The sequence below is a fragment of the Sceloporus occidentalis genome, unplaced genomic scaffold (genome assembly GCF_023333645.1).
Source record: "Sceloporus occidentalis isolate IW3139 unplaced genomic scaffold, rSceOcc1.0.p SCAF_4, whole genome shotgun sequence".
NCBI lineage: Eukaryota > Metazoa > Chordata > Lepidosauria > Squamata > Phrynosomatidae > Sceloporus > Sceloporus occidentalis.
In genome coordinates this window covers 21061954-21083115 of record NW_028316984.1, presented here as the reverse complement: position 1 = coordinate 21083115, position 21162 = coordinate 21061954, and the positions used below count along the sequence as shown (strand labels likewise).

Here is a 21162-nt window from a genome sequence, read left to right as displayed (position 1 = left end):
CAAATTCAATCCCAAGGCGAATATCTTTTTTAAAAAAACAAAACGATTTTTGGTGTGTTCAAATCAAAGATGGGCATCACATCACCCCTCCCTGCCACTGTTGTTGACCATTGGACATGCTAGTTAGGGCAGATGAGAGTTGGAAGCAACAATACGTGGAATGCTCTGACTTTCTACCCTTGTATGATTTGTTCAGTGAGATTTCCCTTTTTCATTTCACTAACAATGTTACATGCTATAGAATGCTTTTGGATGTCCAATCAAATTCAAAAGTGATTAGATACACAACACTTTGGGCTGCTGTTTAATGAAACTCTAAGTCCCCTTGGATTTCTGAACCACTCTGTACATTATTTGGGATCCTGGCCCATTAAAATATCCTGACTTTGTGACAAGGAAGCGGAATTACTTCATAACCATGAAGTAGACCCAAAATGAACCAGAATCTACAATATTGTCAACAGATTTTCATTAACTAACTCCTCAGTTGACTGCTGAAGGTAATGGAAGCTATGAAGCAAAATAAAATTGTTCATTTAAGAAATACACTTGCATAAAATAAAAATAGTTTAATATATTGTTACACAATTATATACTGCTAAGCTCAAACATGCTTCAAGCTACTGACCCAGATTTTCTTCAAACAGTTCGTAAAGGGGAAAGGCTTTAAATACAATCACCCAGCCATACACAACAAAGGGCAGAGTCTTGTATGAATGCACAAACATACATTTTGGGTTAGAGTCTGTCCTTCAGAGAAGAGATTGAGATCTAACTGGAGGATGCAGAAAAAGAACTATTTCCACCGATTATCCTTGCAGCTCTCTCTACCACTTTGTTTCAGATAGTCAGTCAATCCTCCTGAGGAACATTTTAAAGTGAAGGAGGAATCAGCAAAAATTACATCTACCCTGTTCGTCCAGTAGAAACCTCTGAGAGCACAGTTGCACTTGTGGGAAGTCTGGATCAAACACATGATTTCTCAACCTGTAAAATAGCACATTTTCTACAGTTGTGGTACAAAAGGGTGCAAGAATATATAGCAGAAGAGAAGGTCTCTGTTTGGTTGTTTGCTTATTTCATTTTCATGCACCAACATCAGAGGTGGTTGCTTGATATCTGTAGGAATATAGCTTGTTGTCTGCTCCACCACTCAAAAGCAACTGTAATTTGAGAGGAAGAAAATTAATTATAACAAGATATATTTTTTAAAAAATAGCTAAAATCTAAATAACACAAACTCCTAAAAAATGAAAAACTCACCATTCTGTGTCTATTTCAAAATATTATTATTTTTTAAAGAGCAGCATTTTTAAAATAATGAAACCTACCATAAAGCTGAATCTTTTGGTCAGTTCGTAAGTACCAGGAAAACCTGTCATTTCATAATTCCCCCAATATTAAAAATAACAGGATGGAGAGTTCTTTCCCTGTGTTGGTTGAGAATCTGTTTTGTCTGTTTTTATTCTTCTGCTGTGATATGAATGCATAACTCTTATTAGTCTGTGTGGTATGTACTTCTTGGGCATAAGCGTTTCATGAGGGGTTCCTGTTGTTTTGAAACGTTTTTGTTTGTAGGGGGTAAGATTTGACCAGGGAGGCAGAGTATTTATTTTGCTGCTGCTGTTTTTACCCTATCCAGTGTGTGTAAGGGAAGAGGCTGTGGGGTATGTTCTCCCATTTTTACCTACTCCACCAATATATCCTCCATTTTTACCCACTCCAACTATTCGAGAAGAGGATGCTCTTACCCCGGCTTCTGTCCATTCCACACACAAAACTTTGTCTTCATGAGCCGCCAAGTCATAGAGAGGAGCCTTGCAACTGATGATACACAGATATTTGAGATAGTCATTCTACTCATAGTGCACAAAAGTAATATTATCCTATTCACAAAACTTCTGAAACCACCCATCAAATTATTTGGATAACAGGGGTGAAGAAAGTGGCATTTCTGAACTCCTAAAGGCCCTCAAACCCCTCTTAAAAATCAGGTCTTTTTTGCTTTTTTTGCCTAATACCCTCAAATGAAAGAAAACCATTTACAAAATATAAGTTCCCCTTTTCTTCCCTGTGTCCAGCCCCTTCAAAATTACTTTGCTATAGCCAATAAAACAGTGACTCATAGTCACTTCCAATAGCAAGAGCAATAGCATTTACACTTCTTTAACATTTAGTAGTGAACTCAGCACTTTTTAAGTGGTTTACAGTTTGTTAGCCAATGGCCCCAACAAGCTGGATACTCATTTTACTGACCTATGAAAGGACAGAAGGCTGAGTCAACCTTAGAACCCTGGGATCGAACTCACTACTTTGTGGCTATAGGACTGGCATTTAACCACTCTGCCACCAGGAGCACTGGAACATGATCATGGAGCCCAAAGACAAGTCATGGGGTCAAACAGTGTACCCTATTTCAGTTTGTGAAGCCATGTCCAAACAAACAAACCAAAACACACACACACACCCCTCCGAAAACCAAGATTTAGGCTTACCTCCTCGTGTCCCAGAGCTTGACAACATTGTCTAAAGAACCTGAGATGAGCTGTTGTTCATGCGTTGGTGACCACTTGACTGAAGTTACCCAGCCAGTATGTGAGGTGAGAGAAAGTAGTACCAAAGAACCATCTGCAAGAGGGCAGACAAGAGTTACTAGACATATTTTGAGAAAGGGTCACATAATCCACACAAGGGTGTCAAGACAAATACATACAGTATAGGGAAAATTAAAGGCCAACATTTTTAGAAACTGTACCCAAAAGGAAATGTATCAGGTTGAAAGAAGGAAACTGTGCCATGCCAGTGTACAGTACAATACAATACACAGTCCTCATCATTCAGTGCAACTTTGGATGAAGTCTAGAAAGGTGAGAGGGAGGCACCACTTTACCTAGAGAGGAGGAGGTAGGAATGCCATCTAAATTGTGCTATGGCAGATCTGCCTCTGTCTTTTCAGATCTGCCACAAACCTGTTGCTTGTGGCACCCCTTCGGCTCAGCAAAATCACTCAAGAGTAGAAACATTTAGGTTGTTTTGAAAGTAGAAATAAAAAGGTTAAAAAACCCAAAAAAGCATAACAGGGCTTGTAAATACTAAACAAAAGGACACTTGCAGGCCCGCAGTGGGTACTTAAGCATGCAGGGAAGTAGAATCACTTTTTGGACTAGAACTTCCAGAATCTTCCTACCAGTATAGCCTTGTACCCAGTCAAACTATTTATTTACCTAGCTCAGTACTGGAAGCAAGTGTGGTTTTGTGGTTTGAACACTAGACTAGGACTTTGGAGACCAGGGTTCGAATTCCTACTAAGCCATGGAAACCCCTCTGAACAAATCTTGCCAAGAAAATTTCATGATAGGTTTGCTTTAGGGTCACCATAAGTCAGAAATGAAGGCACACAACAACAAAGCTCAAAAATTACTCTTTTCTTAATGGCAAAGACTTGCTAGTGTCTCAAGCAGAGAGGGGTCCTCCCATTCACCTGTACCTGATGTTTCTAATGGGAGAGAGAACAACCACTGCAGAGAAGAGAGAAACTACTGTGGCCAAAACTGGCAGTTCTCCTCATGTTATAAAAGTATGCAATCAGTCATTTTAGGTTTGGAAGCCTTATCAGAACACCTGTTTCAAAATGTGCATGAGCAACTCGGGGAAATGCATTAAATTAATGTTTTAGCTATTGAGGAACATGTAAAAATTTTTCACCATATTTAATCTTTACTCACCTTTGGTCCGAGGATCCCATAACCGAATGTGTCTGTCAGTGCTTCCAGAGGCTAGGCGCCGACACAGTGGTGAGTAAGATATAGAGTTAAACACTTTGTTTCCAGTCTGTGTAACAATAAAGGGAAAGGTAATGTCTCTTCACATCTTATACAAATGTTCTGTTGAAATCAGTTAACTGAAAGAGCTGAGAACCAATCAAACTTAAATGGCAAACTCACTTACCAAAGTTGATCTGAGGCCTCCTGTCTCAACATCCCACAATTTGATTGTGTGGTCCCATGAAGCACTGCATATTTCATCTGTATCTGACCAAAGTACAGAAGAAACTGATTCGGTGTGACCTGAGAAGGTTGCAATAGGAGTCTGGAGATAAAAAGAAAGATTAGAAAAGATAGTTACTGGAAACACTTTAAATTTGTTGACACAAATTTACATCCATGAAAGCTATAATCACATATACATTCAGTGGAATTTATCTGCAGATCAGTGTGCATGGGATTGTGCTATGAGTTTCTGGTATTTATCCCCATTAGTCAGCTCTAGAGTCAATGCAGCCTCTGCTGTCTGCTAGGATAGCAGCACTGCAACCGCAACCTTGTTTTTCCAAAAATGTAATACCTTGGGTGTAATATCTGTGCTGGTTCATGGGAGGAGGGTTAAAAAGCCCCAAGCCCATAGCATCTATCATGTTTGTAGCAGTGTCTGTGTTTCCTTATCCTCAATGAGCTACAATGGAAATGTTATGGCAATGAATTCTGGGGAAACAAAGATGGCAGCTGCAACGACAGCTCCAGAAACTGCGGGGTGAATGCCATAGGTGTAACCAATAATGGTAGGCTCAAACATGGTAAGTAGCCACTTTGTGTCTTGGTACCCATCCATTCTAATGTAACTGTATTTGGTCCAGCTTTATCTTACTCTTGTAAGTCCCAATTGCTCTGTTTTCTGCTTTTTCCTTGGTCTATTTGCTACTTCCTCTGTTTCCATTTCATCCTCTTCATCTGTAGGCACTGAAAACAAAGAAAGATTATTTTAACCATAATTCAAATGGTCCAGTCTACTACTATAATAAATCTTTACGTTAAAAAAATCTTTATCTAGCTATTTCCTAACAAACCTGACACTAAAATAACTAATTCTACTTTCTACTCTGAAATGTTGAGGCACAGGTGTATTATTTTTAGAAGCTTAGCTAGAATCTAAGTTCCCTATTAATTCACTTTTACGAAAGCATGTGTTTAGAATCCAAGTGTTATATAAGTAAAATCCAAACCAAAAATCATTAAAACCTGAAACAGTCTTCCCAAAGCTGGGTTCCAATGTTTTAGACCACAACTCACATCTGTCTGGCATGGCCAAAGGTTAAATGATGGAAGTTGTAGTCCACAGAATCTAAAGTGACCCAGGTTGAAGACACATTACAGTTCTGATAGGGTCACAGAGGTGGACCACCAGAGACTATCTGAACATTTAAATTGGTGACTTCACAGAATTAGGGTGACTGTGATCCATTAGCACTGCAATTTGAAAGTTTTATCACCTACATCCAATTGTTATTCCCAACTAGTTATACCTACTAAATCACTGGGATTTACATAGATGTTAATTTATTACAGGCCTACTGAATCACTGGATCTAATTTGGATGGGACTAATTATTGGATTTAGGCCTAAATCCAACCAAAAGCAATCATTGTGATGTATAACGCTAGCAGAACATACATTTGTTTTAGTCTACTCATGGGAGATAGTGGAAGCTTCTCCCTCTGCCCATTCGTTTCCCCTAGTTTGCAATAACAGCTGGATCCAGCCAGATGCAGCTTCTTCTCCCTAGCCACTAATCAGCCATAGGGACATGTCCAGACTTGTTTTGGCTTCACCTGAACAAGGAAAGAGGAAGGAGAAACCTCCATCCCAGCGTAAGCCTGCTTGGTCCTCTAGAGCATCTGGAATAAGCCTGGGCTCATGGCTACAACCAATCAATGGTGAAAGAGACAGAACTGTATGCAGGAACCACTGGGCTGTTGCCATGCTCTGGGGTGGAAGCCTTCAGGAATAAGGTACTTGACAGCAATTTCCACAAGGTCCAAAAAATGCTGTACACTAGCATAACTACTAGTTATCCCTGCATATGTCAGCAACTGAATGGTAAGAACTACATACCACTGAGTTGAAAGATGCTTACATCTATGTACATTGGCACAGGATTGCAGCTTAAATGTATGTATGACCGTAGAGTAAGCTTGCTATAGCTAGATCAGCAATTTAAGATTTCTATGACACTTTAATAGTTTCATTGAAACATAAAATTTTGTGGCCATAAAGTGTTATCCACATACATGATAGTGTGAAAAAAGACAGTCAGTGGGTCACAGATGACTTACCTACTTTGTACATTAGTTGAAACTAATGATTATTATGGTTAGCTGAAGTATTTATCCAGCTCATATTACTATAAAAAGATAAAAAGCTAGAATTTTCTGCCACATTTGAAACTTCCAGTAGTCAGTCATTCATATATATTTGTGAGAAATTTTAAACTGCAAAGCTTGGGGTAGATTATATTTTATAAACTGTTATTCAGGGTCATTAAAAGCTGTGCAGTGCAGACACATGCAATTACAGCCCAGATTTAAAGGCTTGTAAGTTGAATTTCTTAGGATACAAATTTAACTTAAGGTTCAGATATCATACCTGCAGACCAGATCTTCAGCATTTTATCCCAGGATCCACTGCAAAACTAAGAAAAACAGAACAAGAGTCACTTCTCAACAAAAAATGGTTTAAATTTACTTCATAAATAATTTCAGAAGGCTCAGCTTTTCCTAAGCTCAAGTCAGAACGAGTTTGACTCACAAAGTTAATTTGGACTAAACTGGACTCCAGCTCAAATTAGTGTGCCTATACCCAAAGCAGATTTGAACTGAATCCAAGGGAGCATTTCACTAGCACGCCCCCCCCCACCCAAGTTTCCAGAGCTACTTTGCCTCAGACCTTGCTAAAATTCCTTTTTTTCATGGGCTACAACTTCCAGAATTCCCCAGCTAGCACAACCATGCTAGCTGGGGATTTTGGGAGTTGTATTCCCCCCAAATGAAAGGTCTGTGTGGTGAGATTGCCACAGCAGTGGAAATAACTGACAATATTAAAGAGCTCAGGCACAAAGGCTAAATGCTTCTGTACGCACTTTAGGAACATCCATTCTAACTTGGGTAGCACAGAAATGCCTAATATTTCTCCCTCCTCCGACCTGGCCCTGGCAGTCCTAGCAGCAGGCTCCTTGTCTTCATAGGGGCTGAGAGAGTGACTGGGTTGCTCTCTAGCCAAGTTTAGGGAATCACAGGACATGCCTGGGCTGTCCTCCTGATCCCCAGCCCCTGACATCGTTGTTGGTCCCCTGGCAGTCCAAAGAGACAGGAGAGGGGACAGATAGGAGGCAGAGGCAAAAGGAACAGGAGAGAAATAAAGTTGTTGTTGTTGTTTTTGTTGTTGAAAGAAATAGAGGAGGAAAAGCAGCAGAGCTGATCTGAAAGCGTCTGACCAGAGCAGAGGCAGAAACGAAACTGAAACTTGCTTTGGGGGTTAGTCCTATCCTGTGGACACGCCTCTAAAGTTTTGTCTACTTCCTGCCTGACCTAGAGCGAGCCACAGGGTCTAACCCATACATCAAGGATGCCTTCTCTCCATCGCTGGAAAAATGCCTAATATTTCCTGGCATCCTTGGATGGTCATAAAGCAAGTGGAGGAGGGCCTGGCCTTGTCTGAAGGCTCTACTGGCATGAAGGCTACTCAGTGCCATTCCCCTTCCCCTCCAGTAAGGAGAAACAAGAGAGATTTGATGATAGGATGAAATCTAGCTCATTGTGAATCAAGCTGAAAACTTTGGACTTACTAACACGGTGAGGCAATGTTTTAAGACTAAACTGCAACATTTTGTCCTGTCTGGCTTTTTTAGTGAGCTAGGAACAGAATGTCATGCAACTTACTTTAGTCCCTGAGCCATCCACAGATACAGACTCCACACTTCCTGCATGTCCTCTACAGCAGTGAAGGACCTTTGTTTTGTTCTTTTCTACATTCCATTCCCACAGCAAGATAGTCTGATCCATAGAAGCACTAAGCAGCAGGCATGACAAGCTGTCTGAAGAATGCAGGTAGAGAACACAAGTTCAGATGGTAGCATGTGTGAGGCGTTCATCTTACTGAGAGCTGGCATGGCACAGTCTAGAGGCCAGCACCACCAGGCTTTCCCTCTCTCAGTGCTATCCAGTAGATGAGCCTCAAGGCTGAGGTACTCCATAACATTAAACATTTGTCCATCTTTATGTTTTCCTTTTCTTTTGTACTGTATATTTTAGAGTGGTTTTCCACCTCTGGTCCTCCAGAGATTTTGGATTTCAGCTCCTATAAGCCCCAGCCAGCATACAGGGCAAAAATATCTGGAAGGGCAAAGGATGAGAACCACTGTTTTAAATTGGAAGCATGAGGAAGGGACTTTCCCAACGTTTCTTTTTTATTTATGACACAAAATCTACTTTGAGAGCCCTTCCATCTGTAGAATGTGGTATAAAAAAATAACAATGACAATAATATTGGCCTAGGAATGAGAAGACTTAGGTACTAACGCCTCTGCCATGAAGCTTGCAGGGTAACCTTCAGCAAGTTACAAATCACTATCCCTCAGCCAAACCCACCCGACAGGGTTGTTATGAGACTATAAATGGGGAGAAGGATCACCTTGCCAATGCTACTTGCAGGAAGCATAAAATATAAATTTAAGAAATAAATAAAACATACTCCACACAGTGATGGAATTAAGGATGCAAGTTTCACAAAAAGAGTAAAGAATTTTGTAGCTCTGGCAGTGCATATGATCAGTGAGAATACAATAAATGTACGAAATATGTATGGATTCTCAATTTAATTGCACTGATGCAAAAGTCAACAAGCACTTTTCAGGTGCTGTTCAAGTGAAAGAGTGGTGCAGGGACCCAGGATTGATGCCAAGGTCATGCTAATCCTTTCTAAAACCTTGCTGGTGCATTACTTGAGCCCTTGCACATTTTTCCAAAGCTGTACAATGTGGGAGGGAAGGCACACAAAATCAGCCTTCTCTGGATAGCATACTTTTCAGCCTCCTTGCTTCTTCCACAGCTGCTGCACCTGCCACTTTCTTTCTCCTGCCACCATCACTTGCACAGGGTACAACAGGATTCCTGTCAGCATGCTCAAGGATAACCTCTGTAGTGGGTAACCTCTTCTATCTGTGGAAGCTCCCCATGCAATCTAGATTCCTGAAAAGTTAGGGTTCTAAAACTCAGAGATTTTCCACTGTTAGAAAAAGCTCCCTTTGCAGAAGTCATCTGAAAAGACTCAAGCAGTTTGGAGAAGACTCTGGGGGCAGGGCTGAAGATACGGCCTCACAATGTCTTCTGCATGAGTAAAACATGAACCAGGCTAATACAATTCAGCGAAATGCAAATGGAACACGGATCCTTGTTTTAGAACCCTTGTTTCAAATTAAAAGTGCTACCTGAAATGCTAGCAACCATAAAGTAGAGATTTCAAAGAGGACTGAAGGATTTGCTTAGCACCCCTCTAGAAGACATCTTAATCTGTTGCAGCAAAACAACAAAGACTAACACATTTATTGGAGACCAAAAAAAAAAAAAAAAAGTATCAGTTTGTAAGGTGCTGCAAGATTCTTTATTAGGGCTGTACTTACCTAAACAAGGAAAACCAGCAAGCTTTCTAGGGAACTTATTTAGTCTAAGAGCCAAACAAAGTGAAATCTACTCACCCTTTTTTACCCAGGCCACATCTTTCACCACATCAGTATGCCCAGCAAGTGTGATGATGGGTTTGCCTTCCACTGACCAGATGCGAGATGTCTGATCATAGGAGCCAGTTAAGATCCTATGGAATTCAGAAGTAGAGAACTTGGTGTTTAGTGTTCATAATCTGGCCTCTTCTCTTATAAATTTCAGATTTTTCAGATGTGTTTGGACAACTGAATATTTGAAACATTAGAAACACACACCCTGCTTATGTAGGTCTGTCCCTAGACCCTCCATTCCACTCCATGCATGAGGACTCTAATCTACGAAAGCTCGTGCTACCACCAGCCTTTCTTTCAGTTACAGTTTTTTGTGGGTTTTTCAGGATATGTGGCCATGTTCTAGCAGAGTTTCTTTCTGATGTTTCGCCAGCACCTGTGGCTGTCATCTTTCAGTTAGTCTCAAAGGTGCTACAAGATCCCTTTGCATAGCAGCTTTAAGGCTGTTTTGACTACACAGTGGGCTGGAAACCAATGCTTTTAATCAGTGTTGGAGTGTCCCTAAACTAAATTCTGTTTAAAGTGGTCCTGCTGGTGGGAAAAGGGGGGGGGAGGGAGTCAGGAAGGCAGTTTCTACCCAGTCCTCCTGCCCTGTGCAACCCTCAACACCACTTCTATACCAGAAAGTATCTCAATCCTCCAGAGAAAGTTTTAGATGAAAGGAACCCTTCCATCTTCAGAAGGCTTTTTGGTGGATTTTAACCACTGTTACTGATTATCAATCCTTTCCTAGCAAAACAACAGGGTTATAAATACTGTGCTTAGTTTAAACTACTCCTATTCAAAGTGGTGGTCCTTGGACCAGTGCTAGTCTCTGAGCCATCTGCTACTTGACCCTGGAGGGCTTCCAGGAAAGAAACAACACAAATATGGTACTGATCCCTGACACCTGGGAAAAATAGTTGTTGGTTCCCTGCCACAGACAGCTCAAGAAGTACTGGTTTAAAACACACAAATGGTCACTCTTCATGGTAAGAGGCTTCTTAAATTGATTTACTTAAATTGATTTACTTTCTGTGCTATTTGGAATTTCACAGAAATATTGTTGTTGTGGGTTGTTCAAGTTATTTCTGACTTATGACTTGTGGGGGTTTCTCCACAAGATTGGTTCAGAGGGTTTTTTTGTCTTTTCCTTCCTCTGGGGTTGAAAGAATGTAACTTGCCCAAGGTCACCCGGTAGGTTTACATGACTCTCCAGAGTCATAGCCTAATGCTCAAACCACTACAGTACAAGGTTAGAAACTAAACTGGGAAAGGATGAAGGTTTAGCTGCTAAAATCACCACATTCCCTTATCTGCTCACAGAGATATCACAAGGGGAGGCAGGGAATTAGAAACAATAACTTCCAGGAGAAACAGGAGGGACAGATTCCTTCCTTGTAATCTGGGAATTATTTAAGAGATTTATAAAATACAATATTTCTTCTAACAATGTTCAAAACAGAGTTTAAGACACGCTTGCTATTTTTTAATATTTATACATGAATCAAGCGCAGAGAACGCCCAATGGTGGCGCAGTGGTTAAATGCCTGTACTGTAGTCACTCAAAACCATAAGGTTACGAGTTCAACACAAGCAAAAGGGCTGGAGCTTGACTCAAGTTTGCATCCTTCTGAGGAGGTCACTAAAATGAGTACTCAGATTGTTGGGGGCAATTAGCTTACAATTGATAAACCACTTAGACACTGCTTAGGCGGTATGAAGCAGTATATAAATGAAGCTTGTTTTCGTTTTGTTTATTCTGAAAATAAATAAATAAAAAATTAGCTTTTACCCTCCAGATGTTTAATGTAAAATTCCCACAATCTCATTTCATTGACTTTGCTAGATGGTAGATCTAGGCCAGACCATCTTAAGGCCAAGGGTCCCTTGCTCTTGATTTAAACAAAAGGAATCCAATGCAAATGATAGCTACTGCTTTTCTTCAGTTTGCTAGGGAACAACATAGATTCAAGAGATCATATCCTATCTGCTTGAAATCTTTGTGTGGGAAAGTACGAAGACCCCAAAAAACCCCACAACACTTTAGAACGTATGAGAGCCAACCACCTTTTAGATAAATCAGATATCCTTATTTTAATACAGATTAAAATCCTGTCTGCAGGGGTATGTTTAATTATGAATACTAAAATCCTGTCTGCAGAGGTATGTTTAATTATGAGTACTTTTTGAATTAATATATTCGCATGTAAGAAAAGGAGTTGAGGTATGAAGAATGGGTTTTAAGAAGAGCAATGAAATGGCTTCAAGATGGTGAACCAAAAAGATAGTAAGTGGCACAAAAATGAGCAGAAAATTTAAGTTTTTTTACCATTCTTCTGTAGCTTCAATAGAACTGATCCAATCATCGTGTAGCATGCATTCTTCAGGCTGCGGTGCTGTGTACTTCTCTACGTACTCTATTTCTACTACATCTTCCTGGTTGTGCACAAAAGAAGAAAGTCAATTAGAGTACATTTAGGATTCAATTCTGTGTCATCCACACCAAATCTATTTATTGGGAAATCTGGACTGGACTCAACAGAGTACTTCTGCTGATGAACTCCTTTCCACATAAAACCTTCACAATCTGCTCCAGAGCACTGGCACACTGGAAGGTAGAGGAAGGGGCTGCAGGAGGGGGAAAGAGAGGATGAGGGAGGGGAGGAGAGGAAAATCCTGGTATTTTGGTGCCAGTACACTATTGGATTTAAGCCTTTAAATCATCAAACCCCCTCGCCGAAGACTTACTGTTGAGAGATTCTCCGTTTCCATGTGCTTAACCAAGGCCATACGCAAAAACTGTCCCTTGATGAGAAAGTCAAATTCCACATATTTGTGGCCCTCTGGAGACAAAGAAACCACATATATCAGGATGCACAACTTAAGTCACACAATCCAAAGAAGCAATTTATGACTGAGCATACTTGATGAATGGAAGTGGATACATTTAAACCATAGCCTCCCTTCAGTTATACCTCTACAAATGTAAAACACAATCACTATTATCAAACTTGAACAAGTTTGAGCAAATGTAGTGGGGCAGGGCGGGGGAGAGAACAGTTTTAATTAATGGAGATGATTCATGCCTTACTTCTCAAAGTTTTACTAACTTCACTCACAGGTGACATAGTCAGTGAATTGGAGCCATGGGCATCTTGGTTTCTCTCGGTTGTATGGTTCATTGGACATTCCTCCAAAGCTTTTTTGCCCACATGTACAATCTTGCCCTTTTTTTCTGGGAAAGCAATCATGAAAACAACCCCTAGCCCAGGCAGTCCTGAAGAAGGCCAGAAATCATGTTCTGCCCTTTTGGCAAAAGCAGTCACAGTTATTAACAGAGACTGCCCAGATACATGCAAAGATATATGCAAGAAAGGCAAGGGCTATTTATTGGTTTGAAGTGGCTTTACAATAATTGCACAAACAGACTCAGACACTAAAACCTCCGTCACATTAAGGAAGATGCAAGTTCATCCACAAAAATCAGAACTGGAGGATGACATGGAAATTTGGGATGTGGAAGAGACTGCTACTCAGAAATCACTGGAAGCAGCCCTTAATTGCATTTCTTTCTCTCAGCCTAAACTATTACAGAAAATATATCCAGGGATAGCCATGTTGACCATATAGCAAAGTACAATAAGATCCCAAATCCACAAAACAGTGATACATTTACTGGGCCAACCAAAATGCACAATATACATGTTGCAAGCTTTTGAAGCTCCACTGGCTTCCTCACCAGGCAAATGTGTTAAAATCATACAGGAGGGGGGGGGGGGGGAGATGATGTTAATCATAGAACTGTGTTTTGTCAAGATGTTGTGGCTGTTGTCTTCAGTTGAGATGGTATTGGGAGGAGAGTATTCATGCAAGCAGGCCCCTCCTCCTTTTGGCTATGTCCAGGAAACAAAATTTAAATTCCCTTCTATTTTTAACACCTTTGCCTGATGAAGATGTTATTTCACTTTGCTATTACGCCAAGTTTTTGTGAGGGTAACACCAGTTCAGAGTTATGCAAAATGAAGCCAATTGTGTTCAGCTGATAAATGTATTAGTCCACAATGAGCCGGTGCACAAATTGTGAACACTGCTTTGCTAAAGGAGAGACAAACGAAAGGTGTGTGTGTGTGTGGAAAGGGGTGGGGGATGAACTTACTAACAGGTCTATAGCAACAAGTGCTTAAAAACTAAATTTTGTTAATTACAAATCCCAGATAAAAGTTGTTAGTCCTATGTATTGGATAAATATAAATTTCCAAGAAAGCTACAATCAAATGAGTAGCGACTGCAAAAGGGCAAAGCATCTAAAATAACTTTCCTCCAACTAGGACATACCATTTTTAGCTTCCAGTAATTTGTTGATAATATTACTGAGATCAGCAACTTCCGAAGCAGCTGGGACAGAGAAAGGGACATCGTCTACTATGTACCTGTGGAGAGAAAATAAGTGCAATTTTAGAAATGGATGAAATCTCAATCTTTCATACTGGTTCACATGATCTAGCAAGCTGTCATTGAAGCAAGTACGCAAGTGATTAAGTAGCAGTGACACCTTTGCTTGCCGGTGGTCGGCATCCTTGCAAGGTCCCTAAAACGAATACCCAGCTTGTTGAGGGCAATTAGCTTACACACTGTAAGCCACTCAGCAGTTGTCCCCAAACTGTGGTCTTTAAGGAGCTTTGGATTTCAGCTCCCAGAATCCCAGACAAGGCTTCTGGGAGCTGAAGTCCAAAATCTCTTGAAGGGCACAATTTGGGGACCACTGACTCAGGGAGTGCTTCAGTGCACTGATAAGTGGTATAGAAATGTACTTGCTATTGCTATTGCTATGGCAATGTACACAACCTTTGTTTCATACACAAAACTATTAAAAATACTGGGTATGAAATTACTTTCAGGCTATGTGTATAAGGCGTATATGAAATAGATATGAATTTCAGGTTTAGACTTGGGTCTTATCTCCAAGATACCTCTTTATATGCAATCAGCCGGCCTTATCCATGGGTGTTTTTATCCATGGATTCAAGCATCCACGGCTTGGAAATACTTTAAAAATAGACAAATCCCCATAGGCAACCCTTCATTTTGCCCTGTTATATGAGGGGCACCATTTTATTATGCCATTATATTTAATGGGACTTGAGCATCCACGGACTTTGGTATCCATGGTGTGTGTGTGTGTGTGTGTGTCCTGGATCCAAACCCCAGCGTCTATGCAAATATTCCCAAATGCAGCAAAATGACTCCATAGCTGGGTTCAGCCAAGTCTGGTTGCAAAGCCTCCTCATTCAGAGCTTTTTACTCAAGGAGGAAAGGTTTCGCTTATTTCCATAGGCTCAAAATCCAAAGCGCCGCTGGCCCCAGGCATTTTGGATGACGATGAGGGAGCCTCAACCTGTCCAGGCTCCCTTTGCAGACGCAGATACTGCAGCATGCGATGGGTTGTGTCTGTTTTGTTAAGCGTTGTTGCTCTGTGCCTTCAAGGCCTTTCCCATGTATGGGGGCCCTAAGGCCCCCCTACTATCATGGGGTGTTCTTGGCCAGATTTCTTCAGAGGAGGCTGAGAGAGTGTGACTTCACCAAGGTGGGCTTCATAACCAAGCTGGGAATCCAACCCTGCTCTCCGAGTCCTAGTCCAGCACTCAAACCACTAGGCCACACTGCCTCCATGTAGGGCAGGAGCACCCCCTGTTCCCAGCCAAGCCTAGTTGAAAGGGGGGGTTGGTTCTGGGGGGGGTGCCTGGGAACCCCCAAATATGGGGCCTGTTGCAGCCACTGAGAGGCAGCCTGGCCTAGTGCTTTGAATATTGGGCTGTCACTCTGGGGACCAGGGTTCGAATCCTGCCTCGGCCATGGAAACCCACTGGGGTGACTTTGGCCAAGTCACACTCTCTCAGCCTTCCAGGGGAAGGCCATGGCAGACCTGCTCTGAGCAAACCTTGCCAAGAAAGCCCCATGATAAGACTGCCTTAGGGACGGGGAAGAAGGCACAGAGCAACAGCCGAGCCCCATCCCTCACTTGGGGTCCTCCTCGGTGAAGAAGCGGGCCTGGAGCTGCGCCATGGTCCCGCTCAAAGGCGTCTCAATCCAGGACCCCTCCAAGCGCCACCGCCGAGGACACGTGGCTCAGCTGCTCCCTGGGAAGGCAGAGCGGTGGCTCGGCGAGCGACTGGCAAGGCCTGCCGCTAAAGCCAGAGAGCCAATCGCGACTCCCTCCCTCCCCGCCAGGCCGGCTAGCCGATTGCCCAAAGCACCCGCCCAACTTCCGCGCATGCGCTCTGGCTGCGGGACTGGGAGAGTCGCGCCGCCGCCAGATCCAAGGCCAGGCTGAGGAGACTCCGCCTGAATTTCCCCCTCCGCCTACCCCCACCTCATCCCTCGCGCCCAGGGCTTCTGCGCATGCGCGCGCCGGAGCGACACACAGAAAATGCTGTTCTTTCTACTAATGATACCTTTATGGGACCAACCAAAAATGCACAATGACGTCACGTTCAAGGCTTTCGAAGTCACACTGGCTTCTTCTTCTTCTTCATCACGCATTTGCGATTGACTTCTTGCGAGGGAAAGATTGACCCTTTCGCGATCTAGACTGTATTCGCAATAGATCCTTTTTGCGATCTAGATCGCATTTTAGATTCAGAGGAGATGGCATTTGTGGTGCGCCGTGTCCTTCCTGACTCTCTGGGGCGCCCTCCTGTGGCTGAAAGTGCGCACTTCGGTCCCTGGAGTCTTCTTATTCCTCCCTGCCCTGGAGCGCCCTCTGGTGGCGGAGAGGGGGCGCTGCTACTGCTCGCCCTGTGGCTCCAAGGGGCTCCTGCCAACCTCGTGGCCCTTGCCCTGGGGGGCTCCAGGAAGGGGCCTGAGGGGCCCAGGGCTAAGACAGGCTGCAGGGAGGCCTCCCCCGACCCCTGCTGCATCGCCTGGGGATGATGGGAACTGCCCTCCAACACCCCCCACAGACATGCTGCACCTTATGAGGATGATGGGAAGTGCCCTCCAACACCCCTAACACGGACATTCAAGTCACCAATAAAATTATCTATGTAATATTAATATGTGTGTGTGTGTTTATATTAAATTATATATATACATAACCATGTGTGTAATATTGTGTGTGTGTGTGTATATGTATGCACACACACACGTATAAAATTATAACTTTATAAGTATACATGTGTGTGCATGAGTGCATATATATGTATGTATGTGTGTGTGTGTGTGTGTGTGTGTGTATATATATATATATATATATATATATTAAATTAGATATAATCTAGTTTGACACCCCTTTAGCTGCCCTGGCTCAGTGCTATGGAATCCTGGGAATTCTAGTTTTGTGAGACATTTAACCTTCTCTCGCAGCAAACTGGTGCGACAAGAAACTACAATTCCCAGGATTTCATGGTGCTGGGCCATGGCAGTTAAAGCAGTGTCAAAGTGGTTCATTTTGGCAGTGCAGATACTGCCAAAGTGGCACCAAACTGCATGATTCCTACAATGTAGATGCACTCTTAGGCTGCATCCACATGGCAGAAATAATCCAGTGTGACACCGCTTTAGCAGCCATGGCTCCATGCTATGGAATCCTGGGATTTCTAGTTTCTTGGGTACCAGAGCTCCCTGACAGAGAAGGCTAAATGCCTCACAAAACTACAATTCCCAGGACAATTCCTTAATCGGTGGCAGTGAAACTAACAGAATAATATTTGGCCCCTTCAAACATTTAAAACTATTTCTTTTGGCACAGAATTTTGCATGTGCTGCTTCCAAGTGGTTACTAGCTACGTATCCCAGGATCCCACAGCATGGAGCCATGACAGTTAAAACGGTATGAACCTGGATTGTCTCTGGAGTGAAGATGCAGCCTGAGTTGGGTCCAAGACACACTGCAGAAATAATCCAGTTCAAGACCGCTTTAGCTGCCCTGGCTCAGTGCTAGGGACCCCTGGGAATTGTAGTTTTGCGAGACGTTGAGCCTTCTCTGTCCCAGGCCCCCCACAAATTCTGGGAAGGGCTCTCCTACAGGGAAGCTGTCCTTTGGGGGGTTGTGGGGTAAAGGTCTTGCCAGTGGCAGCCAGGCGCCCCTTGTGCATGCCCTCCATACATTGGAGTGCTGTGTGCTTTCTGGCTGGGAGAGGGCTGGACTGGATGACCTTTGGGGACTCTTCCGAGGAGCCCCTCCATGCTTTGAGTGGGGTCAGTTTCCCTTTGAGTCCCAGAAACCCCCTTCCCTGGGATCTCCCCAGGGCAGCCAGGACTCCCTTCCGCAGCCACCCCAGCTCTTCTGAGAAACTCCCAGCACAGCTTCTGCTCCGAGGGGAAACCTTCTAGACACCTTTTCTTGAATCATTCTATCTTTGAACCAGGGATATTCCCCCCAAAGGGAGGTGCACCGTTCCTGGAGGCACTGCAATACCAGGTCGATGCGTGGAGTGGACGGAGCAAGCTCCTATTCCATCTCCCAGCTCCAAAAATCCATTTAATATATAGTCCTCAAATAGAGGACGTATCAGATATTAAACTGATAAGAACAGATACTACACTTGATCTTAGCCAAAAGGCCGAGAAGCGATACTGAACCCTTCCTCCGCCTCCCAGCCCTCTCCTTCCAACGTCCTTTCAGCCTCCAGTGAGCCCTGACCCTGACCTGAGGCCTCCACGCAGATGGACCCACTACCCACCCTCCAGCCCTGGCAGTGCCCTCTGGCCATGTCCCCCTCCACAGTCCCCAAGGGGCGCCCTTCCGGAGGGGGAGCCTCGCCTCCCAGGGGACCCTTTGGCCCGCAGTGCCACTTCGGAGTTCTCCTCCCTCCCCATTCGTCCTAAATTTGCATGGCCCCACCCCAGGCCCCTCCCACCATGCCCTGCGCTCTGGTTAACCCTTGCTCCCCCTTTCCACAAGGTATCTGCCCTCTTCATCTGGGAAACTCAGGCCGGGAGGAGGGGGAGGAGGAACAGCAGGACTCCTGGCCAGGGAGGCTCTGCTGCGGAAGCATTAGCATACCCTCCAAAGAGGAAGAAGAGGAAGAGTGACTAAGGATGGCCTCTCTCCTCTGAACGCCTGCCTCGAGTCAGTAATGGGCTGGATCAGGGCCGGCTCTAGGTACTGGGCCACCCTAAGTGAGAAATATTGTGGCACACACACACACACCCCTAGCCCCTCAAAGTGTAGGGAAAATGTAGGGCATGATGTAGGACAAATTGTAGGACGTTCAAGAAAAATGGAGGACACGACCAATTAAACGCCAAAGGGTATGATGAGTTTAATTTTTGAGGAATGTAGGAAGCCTAGCTTAAGCAGAAGTAACAATAAACATAAGGATAGTAGAAAGGACGGATGGGGTGGGATTAGAGGGATTGAGAATAACAAAAATAGTATTTACAGTACTTTTGCAGCACTTTGTAGTGCTTTCCAGCACATGATGACCTTGCAGTGCAGGCGGGTAAAAAATATCAAAGACAATAAAATCAAGTCAAAAAACAAATCAAAACAAAACACGGGAACAATAGTTAAAAGACATATTACATTACAAGTTCCCAAACTCCCTCCCATCCTATAAAACATTAAAACAATTCCCAACCGACGGCCAATAAAATCAATCAAGATCATTCAATCCAATGGGAATAATTAGGTAAGTGGGAAAATTGGAAGCCAATTAGGGAAGGCTCGCTGGATAAGATCCATTTTTAATGCCTTCTTGAAGGCACCTAAAGATGTTATTTGGCGGATCTTGTGCGGTAACTTGTTCCAGATTTTTGGAGCTGTCGTCTGGGAAGTCGCCTTCAGTCTAGTTCTCTCTGACTGTGGTAGATCCATCCCAGAAGATCTGAGAGTGCAGCGGGAAGGATTGTGTGGGAGGAGGCGTTCCCTCAGGTATGTTGGACCAAAGTCATTTGTGGCTTTATAGGTAATGACCAACACCTTATAATCTGCCCGGAAGCAAATGGGGAGCCAGAGTGGGGATTTTAAAATAGGGGTAATGGATTCAAATTTTGAACTCCCTGTATCCAATCTGGCTGCCATATTTTGAACTAGTTGCAGCTTCCGAACGAAGCATGAGGGTTGCCCCATGTAGAGCACTTTGCAGAAATCGAGACGAGAGGTTATCAGTGAATGTACAACTGCTTCTAGGTCTTCCCGTTCCAGGAAGGGTCGTAGCTGGCGTATCATCCGAAGCTGATAAGAGGCACTCCTGGCCGTTGCATCCACCTGGGATGACAGCTGAAGCAACGAGTCCAGGAGTACCCCCAAGCTACGAACACAGTCCTTTGGGGGAAGTGTGACCCCGTCCAGAACTGGAGAGCTTATCACCATTCCCAGATTAGGATTGCCTATAGCAAGTCCCTCCGTTTTATTTGGATTCAGCTTAAGTCTATTTTCCCTCATCCAATCCATTATTGACCTCAGACAGTCATTCAGAGGGGAGATGCCATCCTTGGTCACCGAAGAAGTCTGAGACATGGAGAAGCAAATTTGGGTGTCATCAGCGTATTGATAACACCCTGTCCCATGTCTCCAGATGATCTCACCCAGTGGCTTCATGTAAATGTTGAAAAGCATTGCTATTCCTTCTCCTTTCCTTATTGGCCTATTTCTCTTTAAAAGGTTATACCCCTCTCTTACTACTTTCCAAACCTAAGACTCATCCCAACAGTTTCAGTGCTGCCTGTTTTATCGTATCTGCTTTCCTCTCTTAGTGGTCCAAGTTCATATTTGTGTCTGTCTCCTAGCGATAGGAGCAATGAAGAACTGAAGAGGGTTTTGGGGAGCTGTGGTCCAAAACACAGGGCAGAAATCCTCCAGTCTGAGGCTGCTTTAAGTGCCCTGGCTCAATGCTAGGGCCTTCTGGGAACTGTAGTTTTGTGAAACATTGGGCCTTCTCTGTCAGAGAGCTCTGGGTCACAGCAAACTATAGTTCCCAGGGTCCCCTAGCACCGAGCCAAGGCGGTTAAAGAGTCTCAAGCTGTGTGATGTTACGATGTTATCTTTTGTTATATTGTTGTTATATGAGGTTATTTTTGTTTTGGGGATAAACATATATGTTGTTATGTTTTAATATTCATTAACTCAGTTGTGACTCAAGGACACAGACGCATTAAGAAAGATAAGGAGCCTGAGAACGTAATTGTTCTGAAGAACTTGCCAGAATCCCGGAGGGGAGGACATCCCTGCGCCAATGAGAAGTCCAATTAATTGGCTTTATTGGTTAACAGGGTGAGGTTACTTTATGAGGTGATAAAAACAATGTGTCTGGAACCCTCAACAATTGCTTCCTGGCCGACCTGAGAGCACGGGGCGGATTATATGGGGAGAGGCGGTCCTCCAAGTACCCTGGGCCCAAGCCATTTATTGCGCCCGGAAGTGAATGGGCAGCCAATGTAGATCTTGTAGGACAGGTGTTATATGGCTGGTCCTGGAGCATCCAGTGACCCACCTAGCTGCCATGTTCTGCACTAATTGAAGCTTCCGGGTTTGGTACAGGGGTTGCCCCATGTAGAGCGCGTTACAGAAATCCCACCGAGAGGTCACCAGAGCGTGTACCACCGTTTCAAGGTCCCCCCGGCCCAGGAAGGGTCGCAGCTGGCATATCAGCCAAAGCTGATAACAAGTACTCCTGA

The 21162-nt window shown here is 43.6% G+C and overlaps 1 protein-coding gene and 1 non-coding gene across 3 annotated transcripts; both read right to left on the bottom strand.

The window, feature by feature from the left end:
- Positions 1–554: 554 nt before the first annotated feature.
- LOC149313582 (ribosome biogenesis protein WDR12) lies at positions 555–16338 on the bottom strand. 2 transcript variants are annotated; one of them, XM_089519367.1, is made up of 13 exons: positions 15996–16338; positions 13879–13973; positions 12292–12386; positions 11873–11979; positions 9526–9641; positions 7712–7866; positions 6420–6465; positions 4645–4736; positions 3949–4089; positions 3726–3831; positions 2496–2628; positions 1752–1824; positions 555–1163 (listed from the first exon to the last, which is right to left on the bottom strand). In XM_089519367.1, exons 3-13 carry the CDS (start codon positions 12331–12333, stop codon positions 1086–1088), a joined length of 1089 nt encoding a protein of 362 aa, XP_089375493.1. In that variant the 5' UTR covers positions 12334–12386; positions 13879–13973; positions 15996–16338; the 3' UTR covers positions 555–1085. The 2 variants fall into 2 exon arrangements, with proteins under 2 accessions (XP_089375493.1, XP_089375491.1); XM_089519365.1 differs by lacking the exon at positions 15996–16338 and adding an exon at positions 15563–15731.
- A 1587-nt stretch (positions 16339–17925) lies between these two features.
- Positions 17926–18116, bottom strand: LOC149313581 (U2 spliceosomal RNA). Its single transcript, XR_016281170.1, has one exon. It is a non-coding gene; the product is annotated as a U2 spliceosomal RNA (small nuclear RNA).
- Positions 18117–21162: the final 3046 nt, after the last annotated feature.